The sequence below is a fragment of the Dromiciops gliroides genome, chromosome 1 (genome assembly GCF_019393635.1).
Source record: "Dromiciops gliroides isolate mDroGli1 chromosome 1, mDroGli1.pri, whole genome shotgun sequence".
Classification (NCBI taxonomy): domain Eukaryota; kingdom Metazoa; phylum Chordata; class Mammalia; order Microbiotheria; family Microbiotheriidae; genus Dromiciops; species Dromiciops gliroides.
In genome coordinates, this window is record NC_057861.1 from 671,134,586 (window position 1) to 671,152,155 (window position 17,570).

At 39.3% G+C, this 17,570-nt stretch overlaps 1 protein-coding gene and 1 pseudogene across 19 annotated transcripts in view; one reads left to right on the forward strand and one right to left on the reverse strand.

Moving 5' to 3' along the window:
- Positions 1-17,570, forward strand: part of OBSCN (obscurin, cytoskeletal calmodulin and titin-interacting RhoGEF) — a 325,223-nt gene that overhangs the window by 122,522 nt on the left and 185,131 nt on the right. For 17 of the 19 annotated variants that reach the window (XM_043975986.1, XM_043975988.1, XM_043975987.1 and 14 more), the window contains 2 exons: positions 2,617-2,883; positions 17,132-17,395. In XM_043975986.1, coding sequence (XP_043831921.1) covers positions 2,617-2,883; positions 17,132-17,395 — 531 coding nt within the window. The remainder of the gene's footprint in view (positions 1-2,616; positions 2,884-17,131; positions 17,396-17,570) is intronic. The other 2 variants (XM_043976002.1, XM_043976004.1) reach the window with 1 other exon arrangement.
- On the reverse strand, positions 5,161-5,697 carry LOC122739430 (annotated as a pseudogene).

Below are 17,570 nucleotides of genomic sequence, written 5' to 3' on the forward strand. Positions count from 1 at the left end.
TCATTCCTTTCTGGCTCTCAATCTATCATCTTGCAAATGCCTGTTTTCTTCTCCACCTCCTTGCACTCTAGCATCCATCTCTACTGAGATACTCTTTCTAACATCATCAAGGACTTCCTAATTACCTGATCCAGCAGTCTTCTTTCTCTCTGGCCATTCTACTTCATTTACCTCTGTTGACTGTACCTTGCTTCTATATACTTTCTCCTTCCATGGCACCATTCTCTCTCTCTCTCTCTCTCTCTCTCTCTCTCTCTCTCTCTCTCTCTCTCTCTCTCTCTCTCTCTCTCTCGGATGGGGCAATGAGGGTTAAGTGACTTGCCCAGGGTCACACAGCTAGTAAGTGTCAAGTGTTTGAGGCCGGATTTGAACTCAGGCCCTCCTGAATCCAGGGCTGGTGCTTTATCCACTGCGCCACCTAGCTGCCCTCAGCACCATTCTCTTCTGTTTCTTGTCCTTCCTCTTAGAAAATCTCTTATTGGTCTCCCTTCTGGCTCTTTTCCTCCAGTCCCTTGAGCCACCTTCTCTGTAGCCACTGAATGTTCCCTGTAGGGGATGGTCATCTTTGAATACTCAATCAGTCTTTGAATACTGTGGTTGGTTTCTTCCACTTTCCCAAGCATGGAACATCACAGGTCTAGTATCCGTCATATCCTCAGTACTTTGGAATATACCCCCATTCCATGTCCCACAATATTTTTTGCTCATATTTTTCCCATGCATCCTCTTACCCTTCACTGTGAACCAGACTCATAATCTGCATCCTCTGATACAAGCTTGATCTTAGCTATGTCTTATAGACTCAGACTATTGTGGTTGGAAGGTCTAGTTAGATCTCTTCACTTTGCAGATGAGGAAAAAGGCTCAGAGAGGGGACATAACTTATCCGAGGTCATCCAGCAAAGTCCTGGAAGCCTCAAGACCAAGACCTGTCTCCTCCTTAGTCCCCTCCCAGTTTTCTTATTCCCACACTGTGCCATAACTTGCTGATTGAATAAAATCTCGGGGTTGGGGGGAAGTTCAGCTAGAGAGATTCCAGACCCTTTGTTGGGGGATTGACACAGGGAAACAGGAGCCCATTTTCTTTCTTTTCTTTTTCTTTTTGGATTTCTTTCTTTTTTTTAGCAACAAAAATTTATTTTATTTTTTCCAGTAACATGTAAGGGTAGTTTTCAACATTCATTTTCATAAGATTTGGAGTTCCAAATTTTTCTCCCTCCCTCCCTCCCTCCCTCCCTCCCTCCCTCCCTCCCTCCCTTTCCTCCCCCCTTCACAAGACTACAACTAGGTTATATATGTACAATCCACTTTCCTCTTTTCTTTTAAAATATTTTAAAATGCTTATTAAGGAATGTTCATAAGAAAGCAACAACTTTTGATTTGGCATTTTTAAAAAAGGCATGGTTCTTAATACCATATAATAAAGATGATGTAAAACATTATAGGTGTGTGCTTCTTTCCATTAAGAATTCTTAGATATAATCGAGTGTAGTCCTGTCTGCTTTGCTAGAATAAATTAGTCTCTTTCTTGCTTCTTTTCATAAATGCTTGTATGGTAACAAAAATGGCATTTTTTCTGTAAAGCTGGAGCCAGTGGGTTAGGTTGTTTTTTTTTGTTTTTTTTTTTACCATCACAGGTGACAGTTTTTACTTTACCAGATTTAATAAGCTGTCAGTCTCTAAATTCAACATCATTTGATGCAAAAATCTGCACAATGTTATGGACTCGTTGGTCTTTAGAGAGCCCTTAAATTGGACTCTGTTGGTGCAGCTAGGTGGCGCGATGGATAAAGCACCAGCCCTGGATTCAGGAGTACCTGAGTTCAAATCCGGCCTCAGACACTTGACACTTACTAGCTGTGTGACCCTGGGCAAGTCACTTAACCCCCATTGCCCTGCAAAAAAAAAAAAAAAATTGGACTCTGTTGCTGGCTGGCTGAGCCAAGGCCGAATCTGCAGCTTGTCAAAGGGAAGTGGGATTTGAAGAGCCAGAGGGGGAGTGATCTAATTGAGCTCATTGAGCCTCTCCTGAACACTGCTGTATTTCTTTCCTTGTAATTGACAGGCTTTGCCTTAAGAAAAAAGAGCCTCACTTTTTCCTAACATCCAACTTTGGAACTGCTAGAAGTTTTCGGGTTTTCATGGTTGTCCTTCTAGCTCTGCTTTTTATTCTTCAACCTTATTCTCTAGAAACCTGGGTGTGGGACTCGGACCTCTTTTCCTCGGAGCCCCTCGGGAGCTCTTTTACCAAAGGGATCGGATGTTCTCCTAGTTCTAGGGATCCCCCAAAGTTTGTTCTAGGCTGTGCTGGTTCAGCATATGTTTTAAGGATCCAGCTGACCTAAAGCCAAAAGTGATGGTTCCCTGGTTGGGAGGGTGGTATAAAGGGACCCTGCTCTGGACAACCTTTGTGTGGGGGGGTGTCGAAGGGACAGGCATAGAGTAATGGGAGGGGTCATTCCAAATGGGAAGAAAGGTATAAGGAAAGTAATAGTGGTGAGAAAACACAAGGCATGTCTGGGGGACGGTGAATACTTGGGCAAAACATGTAGGAGCTAGGAGCTGTCCTTTCTCGGTTCTGATGTCTGCCTTCTCTGCTGTTCCCTCTGCCTCTAGCTGCACCAATCTACTTCAAAGAGGAACTGAAGGCCATAGAAGTGTCAGAGGGAGGAGCCACCACCTTGCGCTGTGTGCTCTCTGCTGTGGCAGCCCCTGTGGAGTGGCGCAAGGGCAGCGAGGTGATCCGAACTAGCAGCAAGTATCACCTGCGGCAGGAGGGAGCCTCCTTGGAGCTGGTCGTCCGGGATCTGGAACCTCAGGACAGCGGGGAGTATTCCTGTGTCTTCAAGGACCAGAAGACCACAGCCATCTTGACTGTCAAGGGTAACATCTCTTCAAATAATGTTTCCTTGGTGGTGCTGATCCAAGATATCTCTCTCTCTCCCTCTCTTTCTCTCTCTCCTTCTCTCCCTCTCTCTCCTCCCTTCTTCTCTCTCTCTTCCTTCCCTCCCTAAACATTTATTAAACACCTGTTGTATAGAGAACACTCTGTTCAGCCCTGAGGGAGAGCCTTTGTATTCTTGCTCTCATGAGGCTTACAGTCCAAAAGGAGTGACACAAACATAACTAACTATAATATAAACAACACGCTAATGAGGCAGCTTGCTGCTCTGATAGATAAGACTGCAGGACTTGGAGACCTGAGTTTAAATCCTGCCTCAGACACCAGCTGTGTGACCTTGGGCAAGTCATTCAATCTCCTTCAGGTTTCTCAATGGGAGTGATGACAGTACCCACCTCAAAGAATTGTTGTGAGAATCAAATGTGATTGACTGCACACGTAAAGTGCTTGCAAACTTCAAAGGGCTACATAAAGAAATGTTACTAGTTATTATGGGCTCCTTGGCCAGTCCAGAGAGGAATTTTCCTTTGTGGAATGAGGAACCGGGTGACTGAGGAGCCTCCAGTGCTCTTGGTTTATATTGGAAGAGCTGACATTTTCCACCAGTCATTAGCTTAATATGAACCAAAAGTATGAGTAGATGAAAGAGCTCTTCTGTCCAGACCATGGGAGGTAATCACTTTTCCATCCTCTGCTCCAGTCAGAGAACTTTCTGTAGGGTATTTAAAGGGGATATTGGCAAACCAGAGCATGTCCAAAGAAGGTTGACTAGGATTGAAAGGGGTCTGGAGATGATGATATATGAAAATCCAATCAAGGAACTGGCCAGAAGTCTTGGTTGGTGGGTAGCATAGATCATGATCTGTGTCTTCCAATATCTGGGAAGGCTATCATTTGGGAAAGGGAGTAGATTTGTTTTGTGTTGATCCAGAGGGTTGACCGAGGACTTTTGGGAGGCAGGATTTTCTAACAGAACTATTCCACAATGGAATGGTCTGTATCAATAGAAGCAGCAATTTAAAACAGAAGAGACCTCAAAGATCATCTAATCCAATCCCCTCATTTTACAGATGAGGAGAATAGGGTTAAAAGATGTACCCCAAATCACATAGAAACCTTATTGAGGGGAGAGGAGCCTCCTGGACCACAAGTCACATGCCAGAGTGGGGGTAGGGGTATTTGCACTGAGGCAGCTAAGTGGCACAGTCGATACAGTGGTGATCTTAGAGTCAAGAAGACCTCAGTTCAAATCCTGCCTCAGACACTAGCTAGTTATGTGACCCTGGATAAGTCACTCAACCTTTGCCTGCCTTATCTTACAGAGTTGCTGTGAGGACCAAATGAGATAAATTACATAAAGAAACAATATATAGGAAATGTTACAAGAATACCATACATAAACCGTAAGGTGCTATACAAATACTATTATTATCATTACTGTTTTTAGTGTTGTCATTATTATTATTAGGGATAAAGTTTGAACCAGGTAATCTCTAAAATGCTTTCCAACTCTAAGAAAATGAAAGTCAATAAGAGGATAATTAATCCAATATAATTCCAGAAACATTTCCTAAATGCTTGTACTAGTGGGGTGTTACGCCAGCTGTTCCAAGACAAAGATCTTTTAGATCAAGATCATATTTTCAAGGTGCCCAGAATCCAAGGAGGGGAAGGGCATCTACACAAATGCCCTCCATACACAAGAGAATAAAGTAAGTGCAAAGGAGAAGACCAGGCAAAGCACTGAGAAATGTGAGGGGGAGAGACAGCTTCCAGCTAGGGATAACACTGCTGCAAGGCAGTAGTTCCTTCCCAGCCGGCAATCCTTGGACTCTCAATGTGAATGCCTGATAGATAGTTATAGTAAATGGCACTTTGCTTAATAAAAGAGATGATTAAGAATTAAGGGGATGTTTGCAAGTGAAACAGAATATATTTGCCAGTATTTGCTGGTGGGGTACACAGCAATAATCTGGGTTATTGCAAAAAATTAATATGTGGAGGCTCCAAGCATGTTATCCTTCATTTCCAAGAACCAAGCACCAAGCAAGAGGAAACAGGTTTACATTATAGCAAGATGAAATTCAGTTAGACATCAGCGTGAACTTCTTCACCTGCCAAGGAATTCATCACTACAAAAACTGGCCTAGGAGACTTGTGAAGCCTCTTTTTTAAAAAAAGGAACAAAACACTGTCTAAATATCAGTCAATGTCCTGAGATAGCCAGTGGAGAGTTCTGCCAGATCTCTGCCTCTTGATCACACTGCACATGAATACTTCTGAAATGGCACATTTCCCTTTTCTGTGGTCTGTCCATAAAACCCAAATATCTCTGGAGTCTTTCCTCACTTAATATAGCATTTGTCACATTGTGGATGCTTGAGAAATGCTTATCGACTAGCTGATTGATGGCATCAGATCTGTCTATTTCACTAGCCAAATTAAGGATCGGCACTAATTGCCATTAGTGCAATGAGTTTAACTTTGGATTTCATGAGGTGAAGATGAGCCACACAGTCCACCATTCATTCATTGCTAGTAGTTTTTCCCAAATCCAGTTTGCTTGCTTGTGTCCACCAAGATCAAAGGTCGAAGAAATCACTCCTGCAATCGTCAGCTCTTCAGATGTTGGATGTGGTGTTGAGACATGTTGGCCCAATCTGTCATCTTCAGGCATATGCAAAAGGATTTTTTTGCCTGTATTGTCCAAACCCAAGAACACAAGTTTTGATTAGTCCTAAGAACTGCAGGACATTATTGAAGCCATCTTAGATCCCCTGAAAAATGAATGACATTATCTTAGTATAATCACGATCTGATTGAGGCTTCTGGGCATCTGCTCCAGAGGCGGCATCTCTGAGGCTCCCTCTCCATCACCAAGACCAACACAACGGTGGCACCAATAGCTTCCTGCCACTTGCTGAAAATACATAGAGTCTCTTTCCGTTAAAACCTTTAGAAATAGATTTGAGACAGTTGTCTGCCCAGGGTAGTTTGGGAGCTCTCTCTCCATCCAGGGAGCAGGTGGTTCTACGTCTGACAGTTTCTGTGACTGTGTAGCCCTTGGGGTGGAGACCATGGGGCAGGGATAGTTAGTTCTACCTTTCTGCTTTCTGTGCCCTTTTCTCCTTCCCAGGAGCTTCCCAGCTGCCCCAGCACACAGCACCCTCCATCTACTCTAGACATTTCCTAACGTGGAGGAAAGAAACTGTTAAACTTGATCTCTCCAACGTGAGGAGGATTCAGTGTACCCTCAATAATTTGAATTTCTTAAAAGGGGCCTTAATATGAATGAGGAATGAAATTATAATAGAAGAATTTTAGAAAAGTAAATTTAGTTCAATTCATTTATCGTGTGTAGTGTTTGCAAGGCACTGGGAAAATGAAGACCCAAACCCATGTACTGCAGGAGCTTACAGAGATGTAACACAAAGAAGTAGGCACAAGGTAATCTGAGGGAGAAGGCCCTAAAAACTTGGGGTAACAAGGAAGGCCTCTCAAGAGACCAAGTATCTGAGTTGGTCTTTGAAGGAAAATAAAGACACAAAGAGATGGGTCATAGGTTGCGAGCTTAAAGGAAACTCAAGGATCATCTCCAATCCCTTCATTTTACAGAAGAGGAAACTGAGACTCAGAGAGGTCAGGTAGTGTAATGGTAGCTAGGCAGTGCAGTGGATAGGGTGCTGGGCCTAGAGTCAGGAATACCTGAGTTCAAATGTGACCTCAGAGACTCACTAGCTGTGTGACCCTGGACAAGTCACTTAACTCTGTTTGCCTCAGTTTCCTCATTTGCAAAATGAGCTAGAGAAGGAAGTGGCAAACCACTCCAGTACCTTTGCCAGGAAAACCCCAAATGGGGTCATGGAGAATCAGACATGACTTAAAATGACAGAACAACAACACAGGTTGTAAGCATCAGAGAAGGAATTTGAACCCATCTCTTATGACTCCCATCAGGAGTCTTTCCATTATACTTCTCTGCCTCCTTAGATGAGGAGACTGTGTGTGCCAGGTGTGGAGAAAAGCCTATTGCAAGGACAAGATCAAGGCAAAGCTACTATTCCATTCTATTTGAATAAAGAATCATGAAGAAGATTGTCTGAGATGAGCCTTGAATGCTAGGATCAGGAACTTGTAATTTAATTTACAGGCAATGGGGAACCATGGAATGCTCTTGAGCAAAGGAGAGATATCATCAGATTGGTGTATTAGAAGGAATATTTGGGCATCATTCATGGCAGGTGTTCAGAATACTATTTTAAATATATAATATAAATAAATAGGATTACAAAGGAACTAGTCATCAAAATATTTAAAAAGCAAGTTCATGGACCTTGGGGATAAGGATGTACCAAAGAAAGGAGAGATGGGCTTTTGAGAAATCTATTAGGAGACTATTACAGTAGTCTAGGCCTATAGTGCCACATGTTAACTCCTTGCTTGGTATTGATATCTCGCTCAGACAACCCACTCATCCATCCATCCATCCATCCATCCATCCATCCATCCATCCATCCATCCATCCATCCATCCATCCATCCATCCATCCATCCATCCATTCAACAAACTGAACTGTGATCATTTGAAGAATTCAGTGCTTTCCTTTGTGAGCCACCCTGTGAGCCCAGCTCTAGAAAATGGCAGAAGAGAGCATAGGTCTGAGCTTCTGAACCCTCTATCTTGCCAAGGAGAACCAGCAGCTGCTGCCTCTGGCTTTCTCTGCTGCATCATGTCCTACTAAGATATGAATCCATTGTCTCTAGTACTGTGCTGCTCATGGGCAAGGTCAAGGGACCACCGAGTCTCTGTCCTAGCTTCTGGCACTGTCACGGTTATTAGTAGGGTTCCCATGTACCCTTTCTTGCTAAATAATGGCTTATACCATGAGCCACCAGGAAGCGCAGAAGGCACTTGGGATGTGTATCCTGAAGAAGAGAATACTTGAGGCGATGGTGGCTGACTTCATATGGAAAAAGATGGAAGAAAGCACTGGACTTGGAATCAGAGGAGATCTAGGCTACAATTCCAGCTCTTGTAAATCTTGACTTTGAGCAGGTCACTTTCCTTTCTGGGACTCACTTTCCTTTGTAAAAAAGTGAAAGGGTTGGACTAGATAGATGATCGCTAAAGTCTCTTCAAGCCCTGGCATTCTATTTATTAAGCTCAAGGGTCTCTGACATTCTATTTTCTACAATGTCTTACAGCTCTGTTTTTGTAGGGATTATGTCTATGGTTCCTTACACCTTGGACATTCTTTGACTTTTCCATCCATCATCTGCACCAATTGTGTTCATTTTCTCCCAAGGCATGAAATCAGGTGATGGGAATCTTTCTTCCATTCTGTGGTCCTGTGCAGGTGTCAGAGCAGGAGAATGGTCTAGAGCAGGGATTCTTTTTTTTTTTTTTGCTTGACTCTACATATAAGGTATTTTATTTTTTTCCGTTACATGTAAAGATAGTTCTCAACTTCAATTTCAGATTTTTCTCCCTCCCTCCCCTCCCTTCCCCCTCCCCTAGACAGCAGGCAATCTGATATAGGTTATATCTATATATCTATAGACATATATATATACACACACACATATATATCCATAATAGCATTAATCCTATTTCTGCATTAATCCTGTTATAAGAGAAAAAATCAGGGCAATAATGCAAAACCTCAAAATAGAAAAAAAAAACCAGCACCCAAAACAAAAGAAATAGTATGGTTCAATCAGCATCTATACTCCACAGTTCTTTTTTTCCCTTGGATTTGGAGATCCTCTTCTATTATGAGTTCCCTGGAACTCTTCTGTACCATTGCATTGGTGAGAAGAATATAATCCATCACAGTAGGTCAACACTCAATGTTGATGACACTGTGCACAATGTTCTTCTGGTTCTTAGAGCAGGGATTCTTTTTTTTTTTAATTTAATTTAATTAATTTATTTTTTTTAGTTCTCAACTTTTGTTTATACATGCTTTACAATTTCAGATTTTTCTCCCTCCCACCCCTCCCTCCCCCCTCCCCTAGACAGAAGGTAATCTGATATAGGTTATATCTATATATCTCTATACATATACATATATATATATATACACACACACATATATATACACATAATAACATTAATCCTATTTCTGCATTAATCCTGTTACAAGAGAAAGAATCAGAGCAGTGATGCAAAACCTCAAAATAGAAAGAAAAAAAAACCAACAGCACCCAAAACAAAAGAAATAATATGGTTCAATCAGCATCTATACTCCACAGTTCTTTCTTTCTTTTTTTTTTTCTTGGATTTGGAGATCCTCTTCTATCATGAGTTCCCTGGAGCTCTTCTGTACCATTGCATTGGTGAGAAGAATATAGTCCATCACAGTAGGTGAACACTCAATGTTGATGATACTGTGTACAATGTTCTTCTGGTTCTGCTCATCTCACTCATCATCAGCTCACATAAGACCCTCCAGGTTTCTCTGAACTCTTCCAGAGCAGGGATTCTTAACTCAAGGTCTGAATCTGTTGGATTTTTAAAAATTGGTAATTATATTTCAAGATAATTGGTTTCCTTTGTAATCCTATATGTTTTATTTTATGAATTTAAAAATATTAGTTTGAGAAAAGGTCAAAAATTTTCTCCAGAGTGCCATGAAGCTCCACAACAAAAAAGTTAAGTATCCCTGCTCTAGATGCAGGGGAGTAGAAGGAAGTTTTTTTTTAAGAATTAAGGGATATTATGAAGACCCTGACTGTACCCACTCCAATCCCACCCCCCCCAAAAATGACTCTTTTACCTTCTCTGAGGACTTGTGTATAATCTTCATGAGGCTTATAGCAGACATTTTCTAAAACTTCAAGTGTGTTTGGATCCGCACACCAAAATAAGCCCCAAATGAATCAGAATTCTAGTTTTTAAGTCATAAAACTAGAAGAAATAATATAGTCTCAGTGATGGAGAGAAGAAACATTTTATCAATGAAACAACAGAGGAACCCATTAGAGACAAAAAATCAACCAGATTTTGATTTATGAGGATAAGATTATTTTGGACAATAAAAAGCAATATCTCTAAAATTAAAAGAAAAAAGCAGATTGAGGAAAAATATTTGCAGTAAATCTATCAGCTGACATCCACAATCTACAAGGAATATATATGGATTTATAAGTCTGATGTTGTGCACTCTTCAGTAGAACAATGAGTGAAGGACACGATTTACAAAGGACCAACTACACGGAGTTTTTGATTCCCTAATAATAATAATAGAAATGTAAATCAAGACAACCTTGCACTCACTTGAATGACAAAATGAAGAGAGATGACCCTATGTTCTTGAAGATGACGCCCACAAAGCATAACTTCTTTTGGCTAGAACGGCTTGGAGTTCTGGCCATAGACTGAGTCTACTTTCTAAGGACTAGCTTATGAAAACGTCCATCACCAGCAGACTGGCCACTTAGGTGTTGAATTCTTTAGCTGTAACAACCCAGGAAATAATAAAAAACACAAATTGATCCTTAGTCCTATGCCTGTCTTCACCTCTGCTCCTGCTGTGTCAGTGGAAGAATAGTATGAAAAGAGGAGAGTGTGTTAATACTCACATAATTTTTATATTGTCTGTAAACTTTAACTCAACTGTCAGGACACTAAATGTGTGAATAATACCATAAGAATGAAATTGATTATATTTGAACAGATAGGAGGCAACTCAGTATTGATGTGGGAGCCATTCTTGAATTATCTATCCATACACTCTGACTGACAACTTCTTAGATCAAAGATAAAAATTAGCATGAAGCTAGAAGAAAGAATAAAAAGGCTAAAAGGACAAGGCATGCAATTAAATAAACCTGACCTATTTGAATAAATTATTCATAATGAAATATGGCATGTGTTGCTATGGAGATGAGAGGCTTAAGCAAATACATTCCCATTCCAAGTTAAAAAATATCATCAATTCATGAACCATAGGATAGCATCTGCTTAGATCTTTCATCTTCAAGACAACACAGGCATTACAGGAAAATGGGATAAAATAAGAAGGAAGAAAATAAACTTTGTAGCATTTCATACAAAAGTCTAATTGATATAAATCACTTGCCACAATGAGGAGACCCAAAAAGCTAAAAAAAATATTTGTAGCAAGTTGTTAGATTCAGGGTACAAAAGAAGACATTTTTTGAACATAGCCAGTATGGGAATCTGTCTTGCTAAAATATGCATATTTGTTACAAGGGTTTTTTTTTTTTTCCAATGGAGAGTAGAGAGGTTAGTGGGAGAGAAAATAGAGTTTTGTTCATTGAAAAATAAAATTAAACTTTAAAAAATAGTGAGGAAATAAACCCACATTAGTTACCAAATACCCAACTTGCTTGCCAAGATGGTATGTGTGATAGCCAAGGGCAATCTCAGTTTAGAACACCAGCTCCTTTGTAAAATCTTACAGAGAAGGTTGGCAGAAAACTATGAGCATTATTGCTTCATAAAACAGAGAGAAGCAGTGGAAGATAAAATCAGCTTAAACAAAGTTTCACAAGAGACCTAACCAAGCAAAAGCATTGCGCACATTTGAGGATAAAATTGGAAGTGGGGACAGCTAGGTGGCACAGTGGATAAAGCACTAGCCCTGGATTCAGGAGGACCTGAGTTCAAATTCGACCTCAGGTTTTCTTGACAGATATTAGTTTTGGTTGGATGAATTTTAGATGATTAGCTTGCGGTTTTCTGTTTGTGTGTACTTTGCTTAGTGTAAAAGCACTAAAATAAATGCTTTTTAATTTATTCATTCACCCATCCATCCATCCATCCATCCATCCATCCATCCATCCATCCATCCATCCATCCATCCATCCATCCATGGTGAATGCAAGGAATGATAAAACTCCCAAGGCTGATACAGGTACTTTTAGTTAAAAGTGCATGTTCCTTCAGTTGTGTAAAGTTCTTGGTCCTCTGCCAGCCTTTTTCAGGTTAATACAAGCCCCAACATTCATGTTAGGGTTGTAGGACAAATCTTTGGCAGCAATTCTATTTGATACTGGGTTGTTCTCATTTATACGGAGGGAAAAAAATCATGTTTCTAATACTACTCTATGAGTAAAGGTCTATGTTTTAAATGTTCTTGTAGCTTTAAGAGTGCTGATTGGCTAACTCACACAATTCTAACCCCATGGACATATTTTTCTGAGTGCTAATTGTCCAGGCCACAGGTGTGTGAACTCATGGATAGTCTTTCTCTGCCTGTGGTTGATTTGGGGAGGGGGTGTGTGCAACAGGGCCTTGTCACACATTTAAGACCCTCAATAACTTGAGATGTAGATACCTGTTATTTGTAAAGAAACCTGTGATGGACTAATTCTCATAAAAAATAAAAACAAACAAAAAATTTCAAGAATGCTTTGTAGTTGGGGGCAGCTAGGTGGCGCAGTGGATAAAGCACTGGCCCTGGATTCAGGAGGACCTGAGTTCAAATCTGGCCTCAGACACTTGACACTCACTAGCTGTGTGACCTTGGGCAAGTCGCTTAACCCTCATTGCCCTGCAAAAACAAAAACAAACAAAGAAAGAATGATATGTAGTCAATGACATTGAGAAGTGGCAACCATCTCAGTATGGGAAGTTTGATCAGATTGGGTGCTAATAATTATCCTGAGAATAACCTTGAAAGAATCTACTGTTATCTTCACATAGGACTGAGGACTGTTGTAAATTATAAGGAAAAAACCCTGTTGAACTTTTGGTAGGCAAATTTATGAGGTTACAAGCAGCTGTGTTTGAAAGGAAACCATTAACCCTTAACATACAAGTGAAAAAGACTGCAATAAACCATACTTAATGCAAATGTTTCTCCTACTTTGGAATGAAGACTCCTACAATGGGAACTGCATTTGAAGTTTTGGTGGATGATCAAAGATAATGATATAAAGAATTATGACCCATAACATTGTTGTTCTTTATAAATGAACAGATGACAAATCCTCATGCTACAACTACAAATCCCCCAATATCCTTTAAAGATTCACAAATAAACTGTACTCCAGTACATTATCCAATTCAGAACATTATCACAGCTAAGACTATCACCATAATTGCTCAGACATAAAGTTAATCCAGACATATCTCAGAACGATGTTTTTAATAGATGCTGCCATACAAAAAACTCATAACCTCCAAAAGACACTATTAGAAAAACTTTCGAGATATAAAGACCTACCAGAATTAATTGACGCCATGTAGAACAGGAAGAAGTACAATATCTTTCCTGCCATCCTGCTATTGGAATGGTCTAGAAGATGAGCCTGCATCCAAATGCTTTTGACTAAATTATGAAAATCTTATCATTTTTTCCACCAGTACAATAATTCAACAAATACCAAACATGAAGGAATTATAGCAGGATAACGACTTGTCCCAGGATTATTTCTGTCTAGCTCTACTGCTTCAAAAGCTGAGAAGTAAGTAATAATAATGGCTTAATTATCACTTAGCCTCTTGCCTACAAATAGAAATTAGTGCAACAGTGGCACCTTGGATTATAAAGTTGGTCACAGCAGTCAAAATTAGGCATTGGCTAATGAAAAACAGCTGCTAAGGACACAGATGAAGCTTTCATACTTGTATGTTAAGATCGCTATCCTGGTTGTGCACATAGGGGAGGAAGAAATGATGCTAAAAGGAGAAAGAAGATGAGGGAAGTTTTATGGAGCACAAATCTAGAGATCTAGGGCCACCTAAGAGACCATCCAGTCCAACCACCTCATTTTATAGTTGAGGAAACTGAGGCTAAGTGACTTGCCCAAAATCACACAGGGAGTAAAATGGACGAGATGGGATTTGGACTCAGAAACTCTAAGTACAGAGGTAGCAATCCTTCTACCATACCTTGTTCTGCTGGATTAGACCAAGTACACATGGAAGTGCTGCTGACAACAACACAACTGTGAGATCATTGAAGGATTTTTTCACAAGGAATCTGAAGAAGAGGAAGACACCAAAATCATGGAAAAGTCAGAATCAATAGCAAAAAAAATTGAGAGAAATCAATTATCAATCTGTATCCCTACTACTTTCCCATCAATATACAATGTATCATGAGAATAATCTATATATGTATATGAGAATAATCTATGCATCAAGAACATCCTTGATATTACAAGGGTGAGAGAAAGGGAAGGGTCCATGATCACTCTAAAATCTTAAACTTGGATGACTGGGAAGATGGTGATGACATACACAGAACTGGGTAAATTGGGAGAAGGAGAGGAAGATCATGAATTCAAGTTTGGAATACGCTGAATTTAAAGTGTTACTGGGACATCTAAAGATGCGGGACTGGAAGTCAAAGGAGAAAGTGAGCCTTATTTGAAAAGTATTCTTTTTCTTTCTAAGCATAAAGTTTGAGCTTATTATAAAAAGACATATGCTGATTTCCTTTGATTATAATAAACTCTTAGATGGCAGGAATAGTGCTTATCCTGAATTTTGCATAAGGTCCAGTAAACTGGGCATGTTATTCATGTACTTGGACACAAAGATGTTACAAAGTCTTGTATTTCCTTGTTACTTTTGTCTAGAAGATCAGAGAATGGCAAATGGAATCAACAAACTTAGATTAAGAAGAGAAATAGATAAGTGGAAAATAATTTTTACATGAATTATCTCTGATGAAAGTCTGATACCCAAGATATGTAGTGAATTGACACAAATATGAGATCGAGTCATTTATAAATTATTTTCAAAAGAAGAATCACAAATTATTAACAAATACATTAAAGGTAGCTTCAAATAACTAATAATAAAAATATATAAATTATGACAACTTGGACATTTCACCACAAACCCAGAAAGTTGGCAAAGATGATAAAAGAAATGGTCAGTGTTGGAAGAACAGTGGACACACTAATATACCATTCATGAATTTTCTAAGTGGTTCAACTAATCTAGAAACCATTTGAAATTATGCAAGAAAGTCCCTAAGCTTCTTACTTAAAAAGTGAGGAGTCACTCTTTGACTCACTACAAGGTATCTATCCCAAGAAGGTCAAAAAGAAGAAGAAAAGTCCTATACGTGACAAAATGTTCATAGGAGTACTTCTTATGGTAATAAAAAAACCAACCCTAAGTAAACAAAGTAGGTGCCCAGTGATGAGCAAGTTGTGATATATGATATAATGTAATGTTATTCTACTATAAGAAATGACAAATATGAAAAATTCAGAGAAACATGGGAACATTTATAAAAATTGTTGAAGAGTGAATGAAGCCGGACTAGGAGAACAATATACTCAGTGACCACAATAATGTGAATGAAAAGAATACTAAAAGGAAGTTGGATTTTGAGTAATGGTAATGTTCAATCTTCGGGAAGCAGATAATAAATATATCTATTTTCTCTTGGCAAAGAAATGAGGGACTTCATGTGCAGAATGTTAAATATGCTTTCAGACGTTGTCACTGAATCAGTTAGCTTTGCTTAACTGTTTTTCTTGGTTACAAGTTTCAATAAAACGTAAGGAAGGATATATCTAAAAATGACTGTGATATAAAAACAAAATATGCCAACAAAACTTTTAAAAAATGACTTTCTGCAATAGATAAAGAGTTGAAAGATGTGGATAAGAAGATTTCAAGAGAAGAAATCCAATCTATTAACAACTATATAAAATGCTTCAAATCACTCATAATAAAAATGCTAATAAAATAAACTGAATTTCCACCTCACACCCATCAGATGGGCAGTTGTTGGAGGGGCTTTTGGAGGATAGACAGACAGATGCACTGTTTGGGGAGCTGTGAATTGGTACTGGAAAGCGACTTAAAACTATACCCCCGAAGTCACTGAATTGTTCATATCCTTGACCCAGAAATAACACTTGTAGGTATATTTCCCAGAGAGATAAAGACAAAAGATCCATTTGTACCAAAATATTTATAGAGACTTTTAAAGGAGATTGTTGCAAATCACCAGGGGCAAAGTGTATGCTTATCAATGGCTAAGTATGTTATATTAATATAATGTAACATTATTGTACTGTCAGAAATGACAAAAGGGACAGATGAAAAGAAACCAGATAAACATGGATGAACTGATGCACAGTGAAGTGAGCAGAACCAGGACAACTATTTATGCAGTGATGACAACATTGAAAGGAAAACAACTTTGAAAAACTTAAGGACTTTTATTTGTAGTACAATAACTAATCAATCTCTGAAGACTGATGAAGATACATGCCTCCCACGTCTTGGAAGAGACATGATGGACTGTAGGTGCAGAATGAGACATGCATTTTCAGACATGGCCAATACAACACACATTTGTTTTGTTTTTTACTGTACTTATACAAGAGGGGACTTTTATTTAGGAGGTGGGAAGGAGTTGGAGGAATTATGAGGAAGTAGTGATAACAATTTTTTTTAAAGAATAAATAAAGAAAAGATAATCAATAAACATTCAAAAATACACAGAAAAGAATAGAAGGGAACTCATAAGGGGATGCAGACACACAGAATAGTGTTGGTAGTCTCATATTAAATGGGATACATATGAGAAAAAAAAGCTGCATATAACAGATTAATGATTTTATGTACAATTATCTTTTTTCTGTTTTTTTATATAGAGATGTTCAATTTTGTTGATAATTTTCTAATTCGCATTAAATATTTTTAATGTAGCGATTATGAAATTTAAGGTAAACTTTTTCTCATTTATATCTGCATTATTAATGTGTGTCACCCACACATCTTTGGAAAGGTGTATTGTGAACCTATTTTAAACTGTCTATATTGTTGTTTGTAAAGCAATTTCATTTAAATAATTTGCATCTCAAAATAAGGAAAAGGAAAAAGAGAAAGAGAAGAAAGAACAGAAGAAAGAAAGAAGACAGAGGAGGAAGAAAAAGAAGGAAGAAAAATAAGAAGAAATGACACCCAGGCAAAGGATGATTATGTGTTTTATAGATAGGGATGGATAGGCAGATGTGTTAGTGTCTGGCTGGGCAGAGGCTGGAACACCTCCTGGTAAAATCACAGATGTGTTACAAACTGAATATAGGAGTCACTTAATAAATGCTTATTGGAATAGATTGGAATTTACTTCTTTATTCCTAACCCATCTTTGGTCTCTTGCTGATATCAGGGTCCAAACTGGGTGGTCTCTGTTCCCAGCTGGGTAACTGGCCAAGTGGTTGCCGAGGATTTAGCATTAGTATGGTGCTCTGAGTATGTCCCTCTCCATTTTCCTTCCCTTAGAGCTCCCTGTAAAGTTCATAGTTGAACTCCAAAGTACAGAATCCACAGAAGGGGCCACGGCCACACTGCAGTGTGAGCTGAATAAGGCAGCTCCCGTGGAGTGGAAAAAGGGTCTGAAGAGACTCCGATCCAGTGACAGATACACCCTGAGACAGGAGGCGACTGTGTGTGAGCTCGTCATCCATAGCCTTGATATGGATGATACTGGAGACTACACGTGTGTCTGTGGAGAGGAGAAGACCACAGCGACCTTGACAGTGAAGGGTAAAAGCCATATGTTGGAAAATAAGCCTGTAGTTTGTTTTTGTACTCAATCTTACACTGCCACCTGTACCGTTCTATCATGACTCCATCTTTCCATGCCATCTCATGTGTCTCCATGGGCTGCTTATCTGTGTCCTGTATTGTGTCTACCCAGTCCCTCTCCCTGGTGCTTCAT